Genomic DNA, 17,652 nt, shown 5'->3' on the forward strand with positions numbered 1-17,652 from the left:
TCCCACAAAGCACCCCTGTATGATCTTCATGAGGCTAATTTGAAAGGCATAAAAAAAAACAAAAAGCATTTCTTCCTAGAGCTTCTGTTGTTAGAAGTACAGCTTACTGACCATCTCAGTGGGTGCTTACGTTTTCCATACTTCTCCATACAGCCGGGATTTCTTGTGTTGTTACCAATTACAAAAATCTACCTGAAAATTTATAGTAGTTAACAATGACACAAAGGAGGAAGCAGTCTTCTCTTTACGTAAGGATGTACCAATCTTCATGCTGAAAAATATTATTATTTCCAAGACGTTTACTGCAAATTTATTACAGCAATTAAACCGGCCAGTGAATCGCTGTGGCTATCAATACATATCCATATCTGTGGCTACATATCCATATTGTGGCTATCAATACATATCCATATTCAAAACTATATTTTAAAAACATCTTTTATTTAATTTGATTATTCTAACTCGGGTAGAGTACGTAGAAACCTATTTCAGTAACTAGTTGCTAATGAGCTTTCCTAACTCCTTAAAACTGTTTTTGCAATGTTTTTACCTACAGCATTTACAAGAAAAAGCTAGTGATTAGAAACTGGTTAAAATCCTTGCTCTTACTGCACAACACAACAACTCTCTTTTGCACAGAAGAGGTTTTTAAACAGGCTTCATTAAACACTGCTTCCTGAGAATCCACTTTCCTGCTGGCCATCACTTGAGTCTTTTGTATTTCAGCTGTACAGTAAGGGGTTAGGCACGCCAGCTACAGTAAAACGCCCATCGCCGTACTCCACCCATTACAGCTTCTAGTGTTACCAAAAATGTGCAGTATTCTTAACCCATTGTTGAGCATTAAAATGCTGAGCATCTCTTTAATTGTTGAGCATTAAAATGCTCAACAGCATTAAAACTGGTATTTAAATGCTTAGGCAACACTAATAATAGACTAAGTGCCCTCTAGGAACATGAGCTATTAAATTGAACTCTTAAAGGGAAGATGCACAATATTTTATAGATCAGTTTGTGATCAAAGGGAGATTAATGTGATGTGTTAATTTAAACCAAACACTACTGCATTCAGCAGTGTAGACCTATCCCTCCAAGCACCCAGCCACCATTCTGAAGCTTTATAGTTAGTTTTCTATGTTTGTGAATGTTGCTTGCTCCAGCATAAACAGAAGATGAAATCAAACAAGGGACTGACTTTTGCATTTCCTCTGTGAAAGCTGATAAACAGAAGTTTCTTTAAACAAAGCACATACTTAAGCTATGGACACTACTGATGCCAAGCATCCTTGAGACTAAGAATTCAGCAGAAAGGATTCCTGGAATCACTCTGGAGCCTACAGTTGCATTAGATAAGAAAAGAGGAAATAATGCAAGGAAAATAAAGCCTCATAAAACCAGGGAGTGAGCCAAACGCTAGTCAACTGTCTGCTGTGGGGACTGTACTATTCCTTTTGATTTAGCTCCTCTGCAGCATCTGGCACTTGCTGCTTTCACAGACAAACACGCTGTGGGCAGATAAAACACTGATCTGATTCGGGATAGGAATTGCTACATTTCAAAATGCTGTCAAATGCGTGTTGTCTAAAGCGGAGTGCTTTTTTTCCCCTTAGCTTTTTCATTACGGTGAAGTTTTGTTTGCATCTAACAGACAACAAAGTTACAGATTGAAGTCTCATTTTACATTGGCAGTACCTCTTTACAGTTATCTTACCAATGATGAGATAAACAGTGGAAGAAGTATGAACTGAATCACAGCTTTTCACAGTTCATCCTATTTTTTAGTTACAAGACTATTCTTGCAAAGTGTTTAAACCGCTACCCTGACTTTAATTCTCACTTGTTAGCTTGCTAATAAAGTTAAAAGGGCAGTACAAAAGTAGGAAACCAAAAGGAAAATTTTTAGATAAACAGATAGCACATTAGATATGCTTAGAATAATAGATTAGCACATGGGATACGTCTCATGAAATACATAAAAGCTACTCACATCCTGGGAAGGTTATTTTTCTGTTTTTATGACCTTTATCAATAGCTGAGGGTAGGCTAGAAATTGCATTTAAAAAGTAAAGAAGAGATTCTGTGTCCAGTCTCATCTGCAGCGATTACTCCCACACTACTAAATCACCCAAGAGCATTTCTGGTTGTACAACCCTTATTTTCAGATTAGAGTCGTGGACATCTCTTACGCTGGTGCTTTTTACAACCCTCAAAACTGCTCCAGCCTCTCTGGTTTGTTAAGTGACTTCACGGCCAGGAAAAGGCTGTCCATTTCACTTTAACCAACATGTACAACAATTCATACTTCAATGACTTCTTTCTGTTCATGCTTTTTAATCTTACTGAAGCCCCACATTCAAGCTATCAGAAAAATGGATGTTTCAGCTAAGGCACTACATGACAACGCTTGCCCAGAAATTTTCATTTACCCCTATGAAAACCTTTCCTAATTGGAAAAGAAGGGCCATGGCTACTTATTCAAGATTCCCAGAAGCCAGCTAGCCAAACCTCTTGCAGACAGACTGTATACCCACCCATACCAGCCTCCATCCACAGAGCACGACAACAACTCCTGCACAGAACACAGGCATCTTTGTGACATCTAACAGCCTGATGTACTCCTCAGTTTTCTGATTCTCTTCCTAATAGCTTTTTCTCTGGTTCACATGCTTTGCTCCAAGTGCCAAGGTAATAATTTGCTTGCCTCAGCTAATAGAAAATAGCTTCCAAGAATCAAATTATTAAAATTATTGGAAGATTTGATAGGTTAGTGAGATGGTTGTTCACCCAAGTAACTAAAATGCGCAATTAACAAAACGTTTCAGCCCAAAATGCTACAGTTATTAGTTCTGCTACTTATGGTTAATAAGGAGGGATGTCTCAGTAGAACCTAGTATATTCTACTTACTGGTAAAAATACACACCGAAACGTACGGGTCTATGACAAAACGGAAGCAGAAGAAGGTGGGCAGGTCTGAGAAATACAGGTAATTTCAATCTACTGCTGAACTCAAAGAGTGGTAAAAGGACCATTATCACCACTTGTATTGCAGGAGCATCTAGGGATCTGCAGAATATTTCAAATTGGTACTGTAAAAATACTTACAACAGTTCTTGCCCCAAGGGCTAACAATCCTCGTCACCTTGACAGAAAGCTTGGAGGTCATCCGGCAGTCTTCCAGTAATGTGCTCTTTTCTCAGATGTTGCAGCTAGACCCTATTTCAAAGACTGCACGACCATATCATGTTAGGAAAATGAGGATTATTTACAAACTGATACTGTCTTTAAGACTTGCCTCCACACAGCCACGCTCAAATAAATTATGAGCTGTCAAGCTATGCAACTACAAAACAAAATTGCATCTGCTAGGAACAAAGTAGGGCTTGTTCTACGTAGCATCATGGGTCTGAAAGTCCTCTGTAAGGGAAGATTCCTCCCTCATCACTATTATTTCAATTTCTTCTTCCTAGTTTTCAAAAGCCTGAAGAATAAACAACTCTAATGCTGAGGGGAAGAGAGACAACCCTCAGGATATGCTTATTTACTAGCAACTCCTCTTTGTTTATTTATTACTTTTGTTGTGGGGGCTGTCTACACCTCTCACCAACAAGAGCTAAGCAAGCACCCTGGCCCCCATTTCTCTCTAGCAGAGGAGTTTTCACAAGGAGTTCTGGCAAGAGACCGCAGACAACGCATACTATGTCATGGAGTTGAGTCCAAAACTACGTGCACACAGGAAAAAAACCTCCTGGTTGCTACTTTGCAAATCTCCAGAAAAACAAATATTTCCAGCAGCTCTCTAGAAAACCTCAGTCTTTCTCTTGATCCAGTAGGAGTGAATTTACTAAAGGATCCTCTGCTACGTTTGCCCATTAAGCCTTCTGCAGCGTTTAACCCTGTCCAAGAAACACCACAGGGCACTCCCAGGTAGAGGATAAATACAAGACACAGCCTTACAGCCTGTCATCATACCTGCCCAAAGAACGTTAGCAGTTTGTTATTGCCCAGAAAACTGAAATGGGCTCCCACACAGCAGCAGAGGCAAGTTATGGTGGAGGAGCCAGCATTGTGCCTAGTTCTTTGTGAGGAAAGACTATTATTACAAGAATTTTCACCCCGCAAGGGTCCGCACCTGGGGCCAACTCCCTGCAATGATGCCGCAAACACTGTTCATTTCCTTCAGACAGACCTGGCAGAACTGGCTCCTCTACATGCTGCTGGTAGAGATGCTAACATCAAACATCCTTTGCTAGACTGACCAATACTGCAAAAGAGAATACTGCATGACCTGCACCAAGGACACAAAAGAAGTTATCATTCTGCACGAATGATAATGAGCACGAATGAATGAGCGCGAATCTGGAGTAGGACAGGTCTATTTCCAAGGGCTGCACCCGGGTGAGAGAGCCCTGACTCCTAATAAGCTCAGCAGCACGGGTACCTGTGCAGCCGTGATAACAGTGCTTTCAGATCCAAAATGGCTGTAAGCTCGCTCAGTGAGCAGCATTACATGATACAGGCACGACCCAACTGCTCTTGCTCCAAGTGCAGTAAATGGGAAATGGAGCTGAGCAGGTGAGATGCCTTCCGAATGCCCTCTGATTCTCAAAAACAGTAGGTGACTCCAACAACTCTAAGTACACTTAGGAATAACTTTCACAAAGTATTCTGCAGCTAGATCAGCTCACAGGCACAAGAAACCGTTGTATTCAGATCTGTATGGCACGCTTACACCAACTGAACTTAGAGCGACCGAGAGATCGCTAGAGAGCAGAAATGCTGCCATACTTACTGTCGATGCAGCTTTGTTAAATAGTTCCACAGCTCAACACTAGAGGCACCAAATCCCAGGAGTAAGAGCATACAATAGCCCTTGAAAAATCATTCAATAATCACTATGGTATGCATAAACCCATGAGAGGATCCAACAGCCCTGTAGAATCTGGGCTGGCTCCAAGCTGCGTGCAATAATTATTAACTAGTGCTTTGGGCAGCATCTTGCAGGTTTGTTTTTGGACACTGCAAGTGAAGTTAGCTCTTCTTTATGTTACAAGGGACTCGCTACTATGACCAGGTGGTTCTGATTTGCGGGGTTTTCACAACACTTGCTCCTCTTGCTGCTTTTTTTCCCCCCTCTGCTTCAGGTTCATATCAACTTTTCAGTTGGTTGTGTCTGCACATCCTCTCCCCACCAAATACACGCAAACTTCTAAGGTTAAAACTATGAAATAACCTAGCCACTGTTTTTAAGCTGATTTCTAATAAAAGCCATCTAAATACCACAGCCAAAACTAAGACTCAAAGTGATCTGAATCTTTGTTGGATAAAGCTAATCAAAAAGTAGTGAAATAGCGGTGTAGGTAGGTGACAAATTTACATGGCTAATCACCAACACGTGCTTGTTAGCAAAGAAAAGCTGAAAAGAGGCTTAAAGATCTTTTGGAGGCCACTAGAGTGGTAAAATAATAAATCTGAAGTTCTGTAGCTGAAAGTATGATATAGAGGGTGGGGTACTCAAACAGATAGCCCTTGTGAATCATGTGGTTGGAAGTGATTACATACTCCCTTAACTTAAGCAGCTGTGGAAAGCACAAAGGATTGGTGTCCCTGCTTGAGCAGAGGGGTTGGACCAGATGAATTCCAGAGGTCCCTTCCGACCTTAACCATTCTGTGAAAGAAAGCAAATCGGAAAGAAAGCACCGTACCTTGGTGTTGTCACAGATACAGAAAGCTCACCTTTTGAACGCTCTAAGGATTTTGCCTACATTTGAAATTGAACCACAAATCCAGGCCAGTTTTTGGGACTCTCTCTGCAGCGCTTTGATAGATTTTTTGAAATTCCTACTGTTTTCATCACATAAAACAGTGAAAGAAAGTCACTCTTCTTGTAACAAGAAGGTATGGAGAGAGAAATGCATTTACATCCAGCAGTAACTGCAAATGAGCATGGGCATAATTAACAAAAAGAGTTAGAGACAGCTTAACTACAACTGAAAAAAAACACACACAGATTGGGTTTTCTCCCCGCTCTCTTCACCAAGTAGTATTCAGCAGCTGAGCTTTCTGGGCTCCAAGAAGGCTAAGCTGGGTAAACTCAGCCAACCACAAGGTTGAAAACGTAGCAGACGTATCATAAAATTTTAGTAACGCTTTTAAACTACTTCTCACCTCGATGGTTTGATGGTGGTGTGGTACTGTTATACAATATGTGCTGTTGCCAAGGCAACTCCATCTCACCTCAACAGCTGCTGCAACTTCAGCGAATTGACATGACGAGCTGCGGCAATCCTGATTTTATTTTTTTTTTAAAGAGTCTTTCCAACTATAAAGCATTTTCAGATGAATCTCTGGGGCTCTTTATCCAAGGACTATTGCTGCTTCTCAAAAATATATTTCTTTGTATTCTAGTGGAAACATTTTGACACTAAGTTCAAAAACATATTCTGTTAAATCAGATTTGTGTCTGGCAATTTTATACCTGGTGTAAAAACAGTATCATGCCTCTGTGTTCATTCAGTTTAAGTGCAAGAATTTTACATCTCTGGCAACAATACGAGCCTGCCTGGACAGTTTAGACTGTCCTTTTCCATTAGGAAAAAAAGAAAAAAAAAATCTAACTCCTTGAAACTCAGAAAGCCTAAATTCTAACCCATCCCTTCAACAGGAGCCAAACTGTGAGATTGCTTCAGCTCCATTTTAAGCAGAGCTAAAATGAAGGTTGAAATCCAAAACGAGATTTTGTGAAAAGAAATCGGCACAGAGTGCCTCTGTGATAAAGGCTTTTGTGGAGGGAGGTGGCTAGAGTCTCGTGGTCCAAACCCCACAGTTTTTTGCTTTGTTTTTATTTTATTTTTGTGTCCTTGGATTCAGGGATATTGCTGTGTGAGCAAGGACTAGAAAAAGAATCAGAACATTACGAGTCTTCCCCACAGTAAGTATCAATTGCAGCTTTTAAGAAGATTCAGTGCTATTTCTTTCTTTTTCTCGACCTATTTGGGTGTAGAACCAAAGTAAACATGAGACAGTGGAGCAAGCCTGTGAGGGTGTTTTGTGAAACTCAGCCAAGGTTCCTGCTATCTTAATTTGGGGAGAAAAATAAGTGTTACAAAATGTCTAGGAAAAGTTTGTGCTGAGAAAGCACTCAAGTATTTAAAGGTGGGCAATGCAATGTGTTAAAGAGGAAGAACATAAAGCGTATTAAAATAATTAGGGGCACGATAGATTTTTAATCAGCAAAGCAGTAAAGAAAGTTGATTTCTTTCCACTCTAGACTTTTCTCCTTGCCTTCCACTTCTCTTCTTTCCCAACCCCACTGCAATCATAGGTCTGTCCGAACGCATTCAGTGGTGGCTGACAGGAAAGGCTCTGGTCCTGATTGCACACACGATGACAGTCCTTTCACCGAAAGTCAGCAGCTTAACAAAATCTGTGTAAACTTCACCTCTTTTCCAATCTGCAAATATAACATGGGGACGGGGCTTTTTTTGATTTAGTAAAGTTTCTGTCTACAAAACTTTGAAAGTGTTCCTCTGCGTCTTAACCAGCCCTCACTACGAAAATACCCCAACAGACAACAAATGCCCGCTGCTACTCATCAAATTTACAAGGCATAACACGCACACTCATACAATGTTTGTTATTTTTTTTCAGTCCTGCAGCTCAAATATGTGTAAGCAAAAGCTCTAGCTGTAACACTGAGACTGGCAAGGGATCTGTTAAATTCAGTGATACAAAAAGAGTTAAAAAACAAAACCAAAAAACCAAGCAGCAAAGAATGTACCTAATTGCCACTAATCCTGCCTATTAGATTTCATTCAGACACCACAACTTCTTTCAAATAACCCCAGTTTATTTTTGAAAAAAATTCCTTTCTTCAGACAGGATATGGGGGAGGAGTCAATCGGTGATGTTTTACACATGCACATCTGGATACAGTCCAATTATTCCCCTTATACATTCCTCCAGTTGTTTTCATTTTGCTCCATGCTCTGGCATTCATAAATTTGTGAGATTAATTGTGTGTGAGCGTCTGCAGTCTTGGATCTGGGCACGGGTTTAGCAGCAACACAGCTAGAAGTCAACATTAAAGAGAGCTCAGCACAGAAAATACAGTTTACATTTATGCAACTTGGTACTGTAAGGATTGAAGCAACCACCATCCTTACCACATGCATCAAATTGGTGAGATTAATTCAGTGCCAACTAAATTATCTTACTGCAGCTCGTCTGAGCCTCATGGAAAGCTATGCAGCTTTGCAAAGGAAGGATATTTTTTTCTTTGCATGATTTCGCTCGTCTTTGAGAGCGACACGAGGTCACGCAGAGGAGAAGCGCCGCACAGCCTCGCGGGGTCCGGACGACCCCTCTGACTGACGGGTCCACAGAGCAGCCATATCCAGCGACTTGGGAAATCCCCGTACGGGAGGTACTCCCATGTGAAGCTCGGATTCCTTGCTGCTGTAACTTACTATTTACAGTGCTCAGCAAACGCAGACAGGAAGGTTGTGACTGGACTTCTGCTGCTCGCCAGCTATTCCAGGCTGCTAGAACAGCCCCCTTCGGGGCCAAAGGCAAGCGAGCTTAAACCAATCACCACAACAGGGAAAGCAAGTGGGCTAAACACACGGCTTCTCCTCTCCTGGGGCCAAGACTTCCATTTACTGATGTTTTGCATTTTATGTGCAATTTACTAACTAAAACCACCTGCTTCCTCAAGCTCTCTGCAATTTATTGTTTTGCAAAATCAGTTTCACATTACACTTCTGATCAGTGCGGTTCCACATGAGAGCTACAGAACTTAGGTGATGTATTAAAAAGCAAGGGGTCGAAGGCCAAGAATCTACTCACTTCACTGCGAGCTTTCTGACCCAAAAACAGGGCTGCATGCACAAATCCCACTTGCGCTCCAACAGCAAAGCTCAGCGTTGTGATGGAGCTGTCAAGGCAGCAGGGTGACAAGGGAGCTGCACCGAGCTCAGCTCACAAAGCCTTCCCAAAAGCAGTTCGCTGCTGGCAGGAGTATTTGGAGAGCTATAGGTTGTTTTGGTTCGGGGATGGGCGATTTTGCGCAAGATGGTTGCTACACTAACGAACAATTATCCATCAGGTTTGACAGGCTATTTACTGAAGATAAATTGAACTGATAACTTCTTACAACCACCAATTCTTTTCCAAAAATCCTAATGTACTGTAGGAGACTCAACATGGGCACACCATTTCAAATTTAGCAGATGACATTACTCTAGAATACTTTAACTCCCTCGCATTTCCCATTATTAATCCATCTTGTGGATTTATCTTTGAAGATCTCTCAAATTTGTGCTGTTTGTAGTAGGCTCTTGATAAAACATAGCAGAATAAAAGCATTCCTTAGGCCAAGGGATTTTTTTTCTCCCCATCACATGAAATCATTCCACTTCTCTTGACCCAGAAGGAAAACAGATTGAGTTTGGCATCCCCCGTAGCCACAATACCTGAATCTAGCAATTAATCCCCACTGCACAGAGACAATTTTTGCCTCTTGCCAGCCTCCGCACTTAATCCCTACAACTCCTTTCGCAATGATTTGTGTCGCAATGCTGAAGGCAGAAAGTCCAAAATGCAGGTAGAGTGCTTGCAGTTGCAGTGGGTTAATTGCCAGGGCAAGCACAGCTAACGTCCCCAGCACTGCACTGCTTGAATCCATAGTAGCTCGTGCTGTGTTACTTGAGAATTGGGCCAGCTGTGAAGTTCCCCCCCTCACCCTGAACTTCCATCGTTAAGAGTTTCATCCAACCTTAACAGTTGCGTACTGTGTTTTAGCCTTTTCCTCTCTAAAGTCAGGAAATCGTACCTAAAACCAACAAATGTTGCAACTTAAATGAAATTCTTTCAACATCAAGTACCTGAGAGTCAGGGAATGTCAGATTTACGGCTGCACATACAACCTTAGTTCCGCCCCATATGTGTATGCATTGTGATTAAGTATCTGATTACGTGATTGCATACTATTTTTCTCTGGGACTCCTGCCTCATTCAGCGTGCAGAAAGCACATACAAGAGGGAAGAATTACATTTGCACAAACAGCCATAAATCCAGCATTTTCTAGCTTCTGACTACTTGACTCTGCAGATAATGTTCCTTTCACGTAGACTTCTGGTCGCAGTATTTGCACAGCATACACTGAAGATTGCAGCAACTCACATTATACTTTGCTCTTCGAGGACATAATCAATCGCTGAAACCCTCTCATTTTATGGATGTAACATTTTCAAAAACTCTCATTTCATGGTTGCACTATCATGCTTATAAAAGTCATATTTTCCACACAATAGAGGCAGTACAAAAATTAAAACAAGCTGTACCCTGATTGGCCAAGTTGTCTGAATTATTCTCTTTCTTCCTAACAATGAACTGTATTCTCTGAGCTCCAAGTAAACAATTAAGAAGGGTGGGGGTGGGGGTTGGAGGGTAACCTATAGTAAACAGCATTTTAATTGCACTTAAATATAGGGGAAAAAAAAGTAATAAGTAAATAAGCCCTGATTTCTCTTAACGCTACACACAATCATGGTGCTGTTCTAGCAAAACAGAAGTTCTGAACTGCAGGAGAGAGCACACATTTTATCCAACACAACTTGAAAAAAACAGAAAGCACCTTACACATTTCCAGAAACGTGTCTTCAAAGGTGGTAGCTTTTATACAGATTATCAGTGTCAGCATGCCTCTGCTATCAGAAAAGACACTGAATAATGCAGTTGCTGGCTCAGCAGGTGGCACTGGATTAATACAGATAGGATACTTTTACTGCATAGCCCCCAAATAGAATTCTTAGGAAACCAGGTTAGTTAAATGTGGTTCAACTTCGAAAAACAACCGTAATGTTGAGGGTTCCCATATTACCAGGTCTCGTTGATTCTACTTTGAGAGCTCATGGAAGAACACCCTCCATGATCCCAGCTCAGCCTGGGATCTCTGCCACATCTCCAGACATAATGTATATCTTGCAGTCTCAGATACTCAGCTATATTCATCTCATTCAAATCCTTTAACTGTGAGAGCATTTGTACTGGGTAGAAGCAAACAATTTAGCAAACTGCTGCTTCTGCTTTACTTTCTTAGTCGTATGGGCTGAGTAGGGCGGTGAGCAGAAAGCAGTAAAAGCAAATCCAGACCCCCAAGTAGTTCAGTCAGCACTGAGAACAATACAAGGAGAGATATAACATTCCCCAGAATATCTATATCCCTCTTCTATTTGCTTTTCATGCTATCCAGCATTTGCAGGGATTCTTAAGCTTTCCCTTTGACATTGGGAGAGGCTGGGACAGACTTCTGAAGGAGATATCCCTTAGCAAATCGAGTTTTTCCACTAACCAGACTAAACATTTCAGGTAAATTGCAGTTGTCATTTCTATTGGAAACAGGTAATCATGCCTCCAATACTGCAATTCATTCTGCAAGCTCCATAACACAGTTTATAACGGGTCCTAATGGAGATGGAAACCAGAATGTAGCACTTTTAGGTAAAATGTGACTGTATTACACAAGCAGGTATAGGTTTCTGTTAATATACAGAACCATGCTTCAGCAATGGCCACAAAACATATTGTATATGCTGAGAAGTGTGAACAGGGTCCTTTATTTTCAGAACGCATGAGATGATTATAGAACAGGAAAGCAGGTTTTCTCCCCGCATGCACACTAGAGCAATGGCTTTGAATCAAAACAAATATTTTTTCAGAACAAAAATCACCAGAGCAGTTTAAACAGCAAGTAATGAATATAAAAGAAAGAGTTTCTTAAGGCTAACCTTTAATTGCCTAGCAGGACCATTCAGGCAATGCCCTTCACATGCTTAAACCATATCAAGGTAAACATCTTCAGGTACAATAGATAAAAAGTTCTAATTTTGATAACATGTACTTCAACACAAGAAAGCACTAGCATCCTTTACTAAACAGCCACCTAGCTAAGACTGAAAGGTATTAACTAAATGCCGACTTCTTCATTCTTAATTAGCTAAGAAAGTCTTCAAGGAACACCTACTGCAATGTTTGGATGCTTTTTCAGGGTCTGACACTGGCATTTGTGTCACAAAGCTTTGAAGAACCTAAATTCTATGGATGACTTCAATTTTTATCATTAGTCATATGACCATCACATGAAGATTTCTGGGAGGCCGCCTGTATTTTTTAGGCTCCTCTTGGTCTGCTAAAACTAAGATTTTTTTATGTGTGTACTGAATTAGGAGAGACAACACAAAACTGAGGGCTCACACGTATCTTCTAACAGCATACGCTAAATCACGCAGTGCCACCTGTTCCACAAGATCGAGTCTCCACTAAGCACTGTGCTCCTCTCCAAGTCCCAAGCTCAATGTCCTCCGATCTCCTGGTATCTGATAGTATTCACCCTGAGTCTTTTCTGCTGTTTTTTCCTTTACTGTACTGACACAATCTTCACCTTCTCTTCCTTCGCAAACATATCCCAAGGCTCACAGAAATAAGAAACTGGAAACTATCCACAAGAGGAGGTTAATTCAGCAACATTTACTCTCACAAGGCATATTGAACAACTTTAATTGCCTCCTCTTGGGATCTGGTAACATTCTTGGAAGAACTTTCTAAGTGCATTTACAAGCACTTCTAAAACATTTAGCTTTATAAATAGCTTATCTTATCGAATCTAATTTTGCTAGGAAAAAAAAAAATCAAATTCCCTTTCTAGGAGTAGAAAGGAACCTTGGTAGGAACCAGTTCACACTTGGAAGCTTATCTGTACAGGTAGGAGTAATAGAAGTATGTTTAGGTATCCAGATGTTTAAGGTTTTACCAGGGATGCTTCTGGACACAGTCTGGGTATTACTTCTCACTTCTTTTTACCTCAAATAGCTAAATTGCTATCATTGCAAATCAAATCTCAAATTAACTCAGGGAAGACACCAAATGGGGGTAAATAAATGCAACACTGTTATGGCAACTACACAAATGAGTTGTGGTTCATCTCATCACAAGTGCTTTTTGTTTTTAACATAGACTCAATCAGATAAGATTTTCAGGTATAAAATTAAAGAGGATGAAGTTCATAGATAAGAGGAGAGCTACATTAAACGAATGAAACACCAACACCTTCATAAACATAGGAAGAGTGCAGCATGGTGTAAAATATCAGATTCTGCACAGAAGACTATAAACCGGGCATGTGTTTAATAGCTCTCCCTGATGTTACCTTCAGATACCATAAAGTAAGGCCTCATTTCTGACTTCCTGGCTCTGGAGAATGTTTTTCTTTAATTATATCCACATACTCTATGTAAAAGGAATTTACCATTTAGGTTTTTGGCCTTTACCAGACATCTTTATTAATTATTTTAAAATACTGAAAGTATGGTAGGGAGTGACAATAAATGTAAGCTCTAGGCAGAAAGAAATTCTGCAGGAGATTAGACTGCAACTGCAATGAGGTGAGTGAAACCGACACGACCTCGACGTGTTCCTCTCCTAGAGGACGCTCCTTCCAAACCCAACATGTGGCATAGCATGGTCTCAGATTATGACGGGCTACAAACTAACAAGCTGCATGGTGATTTGAGAGCAAAGCAACAAACCAACAGAAAAACAAAACAAAACACAAATCTCTGTCAGAATACTTAAGTGCATCACAGGTAGACACAACACCAAGTGGACCAAAGCCCTGAGAGAAGCACTTTTTGTTTTGAACAGTCATTCCCTTATTTAGATTAATCTTTTGGTAACAGAACATCTCTTGAGAAAAATCTACACGTTTTGGAAAATTTATAGTTATTTGCCCTCAAAATGCACAGTTATGCACACACATTAATAATTGTGGTTGTGTTTTTAATTGGGAACTGGAGTAATATCACAGCAAAGGATGTTGAGGTAAAATATTGGTAAAGGATAATAAAGGCAAGAGAAGCAATATGCCACCGAAGTTTCTGATGTGACTGAAATATACGGGACATGGACGAGAAAAGTACAGATGAAGGGATGCAAGACACGGACTCCTGATGGCTCTTGAACAGGAGACATTTATTACCCTTTTTCACTAATACATATACCTTCCCCGTAGCCCCACGCGCCCGAACCTGTCTTACAATTGGTTAGAGACCCTCAGACACGCGCCTTGAGCCAGCCAGCAATTGGCCACTGCCCAAAGCTCATCTTTAACACTGTAGCCAATTTACTTTATCTCAACCTTGCTCAGGTTTTTGGTTCTACCGCTGTTTTCCTCATTATCTCTAACTCCGGGACGTGTGAAACAGCACAAAGCTCCCTGCGAATTCCTTTCCCACATACAGAAATGGTTACCTAGGGCTAGAATTGCTCTGGGCAGGAAGGGGACTGGGTGCAGCAAGAATCGCACTATTACCTCCTCTAGAATTAGGAGGCTGTGGCTTGAGGATATGACAGCAGAAGAGAAAAAGTCACTGGGTGGATGAATTGAAGGACCCCAAGAAGGCTCAGCAGAATCCCTTCAAGAGGCCATCTGGGAGATGCAACAGGTGACATGTTTTCAAAAACAAATTCAAAGATTAGGTCCACGTGACAAAGACGACTCCACTGAAGTTGCAAACTGAATCGATTCATTGCAGTGCAAAGCAGTCCTAGCCAGATTTCACAAGCGTAAGGCTACAGGAACACAAGCTGGCAGATTATATTCCCAAGGGAGGCTGTATCAAAACACGAGCTTTCTGTAAAGCTCCTCTCCTAAGACTGGGATAGTATATTGCATAAGGAGTTGTATTTTTTTCGTAGCTTTTCGAATGTAGGACTTCCACAAGCTATCATAATGGGGACACTGCAGAAGATTTCACAGGACAGAAGTGCCTTTAGTGCCTTAGAGCCTTTAAAACAGAATTGTGCACACACGGTCCATCTCCCATTGCACAGCTAACTAGCGTATCTTGCATAACTTCAAACATTCCCCTCTACCTGTTTTAGCTACTGTTTCACTGCAGCTCCAGACAAGAACTTTGCATCCTATTGTAGCACGGCCTGCTCTGAGGGCTTTACAGAGGAGACCCCACAGGAGAAAGAATTTGGTCAAGGTCATACAACAAGCAGGTGACAAGGGCAAAAATCTTGATCTCCTGCTTTCCAGTCGTATGTTCTGAAACGTTATGATGGAAACATTTCCAACACTGGTGAATTATGAAGCTTCTTTCCCTTCCATGCTTCCTGAGCTACTGCTTTTTCAGCATCTCCAGTGAAACGTATTGATAACATTACACCTCTAAATTCCCAAGCCTGTACTATAATGAGGATGAACAACTTGTGGAAAGAAAAACAAAACAATTTCTGATTTGTTCATTATATGAAGCACTGCATGTATGCATACAAGTATAGCCTCAGCCTTAGGAGAAGAGCTTTACACAGACCTCACTTAGGGCTAAAGCCTCCTTTGGAGAACCATCTGCAATTACTGCTGATGTCTTCACTGATTTTCCACCTTGCTTTGAGACAGCCCATTCAGGACAAGTTGATTTGCCGGGATGATGTCGCTGGAAGAACAGTGGCGTTGTAATCTCTCTTATCAGATAGTCTTCCTTTTTCAAGTAATTAAATACTACTTTTATGTATTACTCTATCTCCTATCACTGATCAGCTTGCATATTTGTTTTTATTTCCTAAATTATGGTTCTACTACAACTGCAACTAACAGTTGTGTTTTGTTTTGTTTTTTTAAGGATATCTAATGGTGTAATAAACAGATATTAAACTGCAGTCATGAAAAGAAATATTCACGTTACATGGAGATTTACACAAGCTTTCTGTCTTGCACAGGAAATTTTCTATCATCCCTCCCCTGAACGAACAAAACACTGACGGATATGGAATTGAATGCACACTATCTTTAAACATAACTGAGACTTCTAAAAAAGCAGCATATTGACTTTACATAATTAAACTCTCAGTGAATCTTCAAAGTGAAGAAGGGAGAGACACCACCAAGAATGTTTTTTTTAAATGCCCATGATTGTTTTTCCTAGTCAAGGCAGCAGTCTGTCAATACCTCAGAGTATGCCAAATATGAAGTTTCAAAACAGCGTCTTGAATCATGAACGAAAACTAAAGGAACACCACAAACATGTCTCAACAGGTGGAAAGTATATAAATAAAATTTCAAATAATTCAAATACATCCAAACAGCTAAGTTTTCCACAGCAAAACATGCTTCTCTCTAGCTAACTGGAAAAAAATCAGACCAAACACAGCATTGTGATTTATCCAACCTGAAAAACACAATATTTCACTTTCCCTCCAAAATTAAGGAACTCAAAGAAAACTTCTAAAAACAAAAGACATATCATGAAACAAAGCACAAGCCAAATGTTAGTATTATTTGTAGTAAACATTCTTGCCACTGCAGGATCCAAATGCCACAACTTAGATTCACGTCTTTTGCACTGAGGTTTAGATGCACTAACAGGCAATCAGTATTTTGATGCGCTTACAGCTTAAAAACACATAAGGGTAAAACATTGAATGGGAACGAGATATACCAGGCAGGTATATTTGATGAGGATTAACATTTTTTTTTTAGCTGTTTAATTTGGATTTTTGAGGAGTGAAATATGTTTGCAAATTATTCTATAGTAAGCCAAATAACTTATCCATTTTGTCACTAACACACAAGGATATAATAATTATGCCTCCTGTCCACTCAGCACTTTACTACTACATAGCTATCTCTAAAAAAAAAAAAACAAAACAATGTCAAAAAACACAACCACCACACATATGGTTTGGTAAGCTTTGGCTACACCAATTCCAAATTACACTGTAGCTATTCTCACAGGGCAGACATCTCAGTGCATTTTTAGAATCGAGTGAATTCTGGAATTCTGGATTCTGGAATTAGGTACATCTCATCAACACCTTCCCCAAAAGAATGAAGCAGAACAAGTTGCTCTCGTGTTTAACGTTAAAAACAGAAGGAATTCAGAATTACATTCCACTGAGTTGCATTTCTTTTCCCGTTTGGAATTCAAATACTCTGAGAGAACACTTGAGATGTGCAACACTGACAAAACAGTAGAAACATTCAATGGCTTCTCTGACTTGCTTTTCGGTTATGCCCTTGTGTGCCTCCAGGTCTTTGTTATTAATTAAATCAAGCCAGATTTCTACCAACAGCATGACAGCAGCGTCATCAGCATGCAATCTGCTGAGGCTTTCCGAAAGCCTCTCTAATTACTTTTGCAAGTTTAGTATCTCTTTTTGCAGCCCTTCACTGTGTAAAATGTGCACAACCAGCTATTCAATGCATTTCTTGTGCTCAGAAGCTATTTTAACTTTCTAATCGTAGTTACACAAAAATACTGCACGGCTGTTTAAAGAGCTCTAGCACTGAAACTGGCCCTTCAACCTTCTTTAATCTGTGCAGCTGACAGGAGGTACAGAAACACTTTTGACTGCCTGCAATGTTCCTTTATGATAGTGTTATTTTTCAAGCAGATCCAGACAACCTTCTCCTGGGAAATCTAAGAAAAATGGATCTAGGGATCCATCTCCTTTGCTTCGTTTTCACTGCTTCCCTGACCAAATGAAAGAGATTCCTTACCACGCTGTTTACATTTCTGGGCAGCACTTTCAACAGCTTGAAATCACTGCACAAATGTAGGTGTTTACCACTCGCATACTCCTGAGCACC

The 17,652-nt window shown here is 40.5% G+C and overlaps 1 protein-coding gene and 1 long non-coding RNA gene across 13 annotated transcripts in view; one reads left to right on the plus strand and one right to left on the minus strand.

Moving 5' to 3' along the window:
* Positions 1-17,652, minus strand: part of DNM3 (dynamin 3) — a 197,608-nt gene that overhangs the window by 100,973 nt on the left and 78,983 nt on the right. For 2 of the 10 annotated variants that reach the window (XM_083847690.1, XM_083847696.1), the window contains one exon: positions 6,923-8,068. The exons of the other annotated variants lie outside the window; for them this stretch is intronic. In XM_083847690.1, the coding sequence (XP_083703816.1) occupies positions 8,054-8,068 (15 nt within the window). In that variant the 3' untranslated portion in view covers positions 6,923-8,053. Of the gene's footprint in view, positions 1-6,922; positions 8,069-17,652 lie in introns of those variants that run through there. 10 annotated transcript variants of the gene reach the window in all.
* The window catches only part of LOC310903802, a 29,338-nt gene continuing 18,480 nt past the window's right edge, over positions 6,795-17,652 (plus strand). For 2 of the 3 annotated variants that reach the window (XR_014587818.1, XR_014587819.1), the window contains exons 1-2: positions 6,804-6,929; positions 15,783-17,618. This is a non-coding gene — a long non-coding RNA (uncharacterized lncRNA). Of the gene's footprint in view, positions 6,930-15,782; positions 17,619-17,652 lie in introns of all 3 variants that reach the window. The other variant, XR_014587817.1, reaches the window with a different exon arrangement.

This window comes from Anser anser (assembly GCF_964211835.1).
Source record: "Anser anser genome assembly, chromosome: 8".
NCBI lineage: Eukaryota > Metazoa > Chordata > Aves > Anseriformes > Anatidae > Anser > Anser anser.